This window comes from Loa loa, assembly GCF_000183805.2.
Source record: "Loa loa unplaced genomic scaffold supercont3.67, whole genome shotgun sequence".
Taxonomy (NCBI): domain Eukaryota; kingdom Metazoa; phylum Nematoda; class Chromadorea; order Rhabditida; family Onchocercidae; genus Loa; species Loa loa.
This window is the reverse complement of record NW_018108247.1, coordinates 60,949-67,334: the sequence shown is the minus strand read 5'-3', so window position 1 is coordinate 67,334 and position 6,386 is coordinate 60,949. Positions and strand designations below refer to the sequence as shown.

At 30.8% G+C, this 6,386-nt stretch overlaps 1 protein-coding gene across 1 annotated transcript in view; it reads left to right on the top strand.

The window, feature by feature from the left end:
- Window positions 1-3,148: 3,148 nt before the first annotated feature.
- LOAG_17370 (transmembrane protein) overlaps window positions 3,149-6,386 on the top strand; it is a gene marked incomplete at its 3' end in the record, with an annotated part of 14,368 nt that continues 11,130 nt past the window's right edge. The window contains exons 1-8 of the mRNA XM_020450032.1: window positions 3,149-3,399; window positions 3,737-3,808; window positions 4,090-4,210; window positions 4,367-4,480; window positions 4,732-4,941; window positions 5,494-5,691; window positions 5,886-6,020; window positions 6,283-6,382. Coding sequence (XP_020306344.1) covers window positions 3,191-3,399; window positions 3,737-3,808; window positions 4,090-4,210; window positions 4,367-4,480; window positions 4,732-4,941; window positions 5,494-5,691; window positions 5,886-6,020; window positions 6,283-6,382 — 1,159 coding nt within the window. The 5' untranslated portion in view covers window positions 3,149-3,190. The remainder of the gene's footprint in view (window positions 3,400-3,736; window positions 3,809-4,089; window positions 4,211-4,366; window positions 4,481-4,731; window positions 4,942-5,493; window positions 5,692-5,885; window positions 6,021-6,282; window positions 6,383-6,386) is intronic.

Here is a 6,386-nt window from a genome sequence, read left to right as displayed (position 1 = left end):
CTTTATTATTAGACTATTATTATAGTTACTATTCAATTCAAGTCAAATAAAAGTTTGTTAAAATAGAATTTACATAGAATATTGTTATGAGTTGAAATTCTGTCTTTAACATTATTTTTATCATCTTGCCGCTGAGCATCTATACCCCAAAGAATGATTTATCATATGTTTGAGGAGGAATTGAAATAATTGAATGATAAAAAGTTGAATACTTCTTTATATTTATACATATTTCCCTTTTTGTTATTTACCTCCTTAATTTTAGTTTGATCAAACTTTTTCTAACTGCAACATACGCATACATACGTACACGTACGTTGAAGTATTTCGTGTTTGCAATACTTAATTAATAATAATTATCACAAGAAATCATATTGTATTATTTCATTCTTTTGTTTATTTCTTTTTTTTCTTCATCGAAAAAAATCGCTTTTTTTTTTGTTTGAAGATGAAACTGATATGTACGTGAAAATGTAGCGAACAGATGATGTTTAAATGATTTAGTAATAAGTTGACATCACAGTCTAAATCTAAGTCTATTTCATTTCTTCCCTTTCCTCTATAAAATCATTTCTGTGTCATTCACTGATCCATTTATTAGCGACTAATGATTTTGTTTTTCAAATTTTATTCTTATGGTTTAAAAAGAAAAATGTAAAAGAATGAAAGAGATATTCAGACGTATTGAACTGTATTGTCTGTCTGCTTCTTTCACTCCATAGTTAAATGAATGAATCGTTATCAAAGGGCTTAAATTATAAATTAATGATTAGGTATATCCCGTATTGTTATACTAACATTTAAAACTATCATTATTAGAAATAAATTCTAATTCCTCAACAATTTTTACAAAAATATGCTTGAGAAATGTTATTTCATATCAAAGGCTGCGTGATTTTGCGTAGAATCGAAGTCACGTCACGTACGTTACGTGGTGGGTCCGGTAATGGTTAGTGGGTTGTTCAGGTATTATGCCCTTGAGAGTTGGTAACTTATATTGTTTGGACTTTTACTTGTATCGTTCTTAATGTTCCACAAATTACTTACATGATGTTGTCAAAGTGTAACGGTGAAAATCATTCAAAAATGCTATAATCCTAACTTCGCAAAGGTACCTCAACTTGTTTGCTAATTTGTGAAGTCATTTGCTCCTAACATTTATAACGGTTCTAATTAGGATGTGTATTAAAACTGTGCAATCAAAAAATTATATCATAGCATAATATATCAATCAAAGGTTTTTCCACAAATGTTAGGACTTCTATTATAATATTTCCATTCAGCAATTATAACGATTCAGTCATAAAACTGGTTTTCAACTGCAGCTTCTATCATTCATTTTCCTGCGACATATAAAAGTTATTTTCCTGATTTTTTAGAATTTTATCATTTTGTTGCTTTTAGCATTGCGTATACACACAGTTACATACATGCATACATACATACATACATACATACACATACATACATACTTTTATCTATACTTACACACGTATATATAACATTTCGCATTTCAACAAAGAATTCTTTTCCTAAGCGATAGTTGTGATCGACGAGTTTTTTTTTTCCTTGTTCCTATATTCAGCTTTTCCTCTTAATATGTTTCAGTTTCCCAGTTCAATTCAATGAGTTAATTACCATTTCTTGTATTTTAAAGGCTTTTTGTGGTAGATATGCAACTTGTTTCATCATTTCATGTATTTTAATTTACTTATTTTCCTAGTAAACAAGACGACATCTTTCTATATTTGAATAGTTATTTTTCATTACTTTTATCATTTCCATTATTAGTTAAGGGCTAATTAATGTTAGTGAGAAGATGTAGTAATTAATATTGGTAATTGATCATCTACCAATATGTGCATCAATAATGGAATTAATGTATATAATATATTTGCATGAGTGTAAAGTTACCTATTTAAAGTTTAATTATTTGTTACAAAAGGGAAAATAATACTTTCTATTTGTTTAACTTACACATACGTTGGGTAAGTTAAGACAAAAAAAAGAGAAATGATAGTTGTAATTATTTTTTACTGTTAATTGAACATTCTTGATTTAATGCAGTAATTAAGAATTCATTATTTTATTAGCATGCTAAAATCGTGACATGCCAGAATTGGTATAAGATTCATCTTTGCTAGATTTTATTATTTTTACGACGATGATTAGTTATAGTAATTGAAGTTATAGTAATACACTTATAGTAATGTAATACACTTATAGTAAATACACTTATAGTAATTGAAGCATTACTTCTGTCAGCCGAAACGAAAAGCAGTAATTGAAATGAAATCGAACCGTAACTTTTTGTGTTACAAGCGATCCATTTGACCTTCTTATCATATCAATTAACTCCTGTCATTTTCTCATACTTGCAGTTATCATTTACCAGTGTTATTCATTTGTGCGTATATCGATGATTGGATAAATTACCCATTTTTCATTAATAGTGACAGTCATAGAATATCAGCTATTATCATTGGCCAGTTAATTATTATCAATAATCGTTTGTTATCAGTCATTGTCGGCAAAAAATAGTTACTATAATGATACTCCACTTCAATATCATTAATACATTGCTATTATTAATCATAGGACAACTACCATATGAATGGTTATGATTAAACATACTTTTTTTCGTTTAAAATACAAATAACATCTTTGAATTAAAATACTTTAGGTTTGTTAAATAATTTTTTTCATCATAAGGCAAATTAATTAGTTGTAATATTGAATCAAGATTTTCTAGAATGTATAAATACAAATTACAATCGTTTCTGTTCTCACCTAATAAAAATTGATGAAAAAAGTAGTAAAATACTATAATATTTGTAATTATTACAATTAAAGTTTATCAGTAGTGTCAGAAATGCTGATATCCGAAATTTAGCCTTGGAATAGTGATCATAGCCTAGATAATGTAAGGGTGAATATCGAATCTTACTATTATTTCTTTGATTTTTCTCGGGAAATTTCTAAATTTATTTTTCTTTTTTCTTTTTTCATCATGCTTTTATCGTATTTTTATCACTATTGTAATTATGTATTGTTAGTATTATACTTGAACAGTATTTCAAAGTTATGTCGTTTTGAAGTGTAAAAAATTTCTTAATGCTTTATATTTATTTCATTATTTCTTCTTTGTCAATTTTCAGGTTAGGAATGAATACTGATTGACAGCGGTAGTATGATTATCAGGAAATGTTTAGTGTTGACACTTTTGCTACAGCTTGATTGCACCATACGTCGTTGTTGGGCTACAGCTGAAGCAACCTTCGATTTTAGCATTGAACTACCTTTTATGGCTACCGCATTTGTGCAAACAGGAGACGAACTACATTATTTTTCGGATATTGGATATCATGATTCTTTGGCTAGTGGTGCGCCCTTAAAAAGGTATTTTTTCTTTTTGTTTTCTTCCATAAGTTACTCCTAAGAGCATTTTTTTTATTATAGTGAATTAAAGATTGAATTCTGAATGATATATTTGTTGTAACATGATGAAATGGATAATGTAGAAAATAAAGCAGAGCAAAAGATGACTTTCAGTTTAGGGTTGGATTCGTAAAGTACCGTTTTTTGGGATTCATCTATTATTTCGATTTAAATTATATACTCAGAATTTTTGCAGCCTTCATTAATAGGAACATTTTTGTTAGTCACATGATCCATTTCAAATTTGAAATTTCAGTTTGAACTCATTTCAGTAACTTATTAATGGAAACTTTTGCAGTGACGATCAGAATGGAGTAATGCTTAACAATCAGTTACAGTTCACTCCTAGTGAATTGCAATTCGATGAACAGTAAACTTTTCTTTCCTTTTTATTTTATAAGTGAACTCATGGATAACCAATAAAAAATTATTAGATAAAGTACTGTCCAATTTCATCCGCTTTCGGTTACTGTGTTTCACTTCCCTTCTAATTGATGATGGAGGTGAAAATTGCAAAATAAACAGCAGCAGCGATAACCTCTAAAATTAAGATGGACCAGGTATTCGGAAATTTGAAATTATGTGGATTTCAAACTTCTCCTTTTAAACTAGCAACATTATTCAATAAGTTTCGATTTTTCAAAATCTTAGGTCAGTGGGGATGGCAAAACAGCAGGAAGTTCGAGTGCACAATCCAACTGCTTCAACAGTTCGGTTCGATGCGATTTCTGGATCCACCGTTCATTTTCACTGCTCATTTCCTGAACATAAGGTGAATTTTTTGATTATTATGTCTGAGAAAGCAGAAAAAGCAAAAATTCGAATGTCCAGAGCTTCGTTATTGTTTGAATAGTCCTTGTTGCAATTTCTTAATTGCTTATTATCATGAATACGCTTTCTAAAAAAAGAAGCCCCGAAACTCTTTCAGACCGTGAATCCTGGTGAGTCAACTACTTTCAGCGTAGTTTTTCTGCCTCGACAAGAAGGCTTGATCGAAAATGTCCTCATTGTGCATTCATCACTGGGATCATTCACTTATTCGGTATGTGTTTTTCTTCTTTGTAATTGTTGTAAAATAATACAGTTACTCACTAACAATAGGGTTTTTGGGACAGCCTCATTCTTAATAGTCTTTTGCTTTCGTATAGCGGGTTTTGTTGGTTCCGGAATTACCTTATTAATCTAGCTTCTTTGCAGAGAAGTTTGGAAATAAGTTCCCTTTTTTCAGCTGTTCCTGAACTGACAAGGCATTGTCGAATTGTTGAAAAATTCTAAAAATTTCTTCTAATACAGGTTAAAGGTAAAGGCAAGGGGAGTCCTTATCGAATACGCCCGTTAGTTGGAGCGAAAATACCGGTTAACGGGACATTGGTATCACCAGTTCAGCTGCACAATCCTCATCCGACAACGTTGCGCGTTACAGAAGTATATACCAGTGATGTTGATTTACATTTGGAACTGCCAGACGTTGCTCCTGAAACTCAGTATCCAGTTTCATTATGGGTATTGTGTAGCTTTTCCTTTTCTGTTATATGAGATGTAGTCTAGTATGAAGATCAACTAACGAAGATTTCATAAGTTTTAAAGCAAAACTCATGGCGTGGAAATTAAGTACAACATGACTTTGTTGATAAGTTGAATTTAGTTACTTGAATTGAGGGTAGCTAGTTCACTTGCTTAAGCACCCCTTTTTATTGAGACATATGTTGAAGAAACTTTGGATCAAACTTTAATTCAAATTTGACTTGAAAATCATATTTTCCTTAACATATAAAACTAGAAAGTTGATGACTTTTGGTACAAACAAGAAGTTCCTATGATTCTAGTTCACCGAGTTTTATTAGCGGTGACCTGAAAAATCCATTTGTTGCAGCATAAAATTATTTCCCCTGCCTAATAATTTAATCGATCTATTTCTGCTCTCATGAATGAAACTTAGGTTTCGTAAAATTGATCTGACATGTAAAAATATTATAAAACATCATTATTTCCTCAGACATGGTTGATATTCTGAGGTCAAGGATGTGACTTTGTTTTAGATAAATATTTTTCCAGGATATTGCTCCGTATGAGACGAAGACTGTAATGAATGCGAAACTACTTGGAGCACGTGAACGAAATTCCAGTGCGTATATAAAAATTAAAACTAATCGGAAAAGACATAAAGTGATTGACGAGCGGTTATCAGAGGATTCAGTTCAGACGAATCTTGGCTTGGAACACGTCGTAGACACACTTATTGTTCCTGTAGAGGTAAATCATTTCGCCGGAGTGTTACCATTGAAGAAAACTGATTTTTTTGTTCGAAAATACTCATACGTGCTAATTTTCGACCATGATATGATTTAGTAGGAAATATGATATATCAGAAGATTACGTATATTTTATTGTTAAACCAAAAAATATATATATATATATATATATATATATTTTGAAGCTCTTTTTAGGTAGAAATTACGAAAAAACGTGGATTATATGCTACGGTAGATTTGTTAGATTTTGGTTTGATTCGATCCGGTGATAAATCTTCTGTATTAATGTTGGAAGTCGTTTCTACACTTGAAAGAGGCATCGAAATTGAGGTACTTTGGATATATATCTTTGTTGCTTTCAACTGATTCTAATTTCTAACACTAGGAATTAATATTGGAGGTCGTTTTCATCTATCATCTGGATAGTTTGATTAATTCAAGAAGTGAGGAACTGGAATTTTTAATTGTTCAAAGTGACTTCTCACTCAAAACGTAGTCGAAGTTTGTCGCACAAATATCCCATGCAATAAACCTCATAAGTCTTATTTTCTTTGAGCGATGTTTTGCTTTCGACTCAGATTTTCTCTTTAAGAATCTTTATGTGGAAAGCAATGAAAAGCTCAATGGTATTTATATGGAATTCGCTTCAAAGCCGCCAATTTCTGTGAAATGTGGAGCCAGACAGCAACCTGGTAC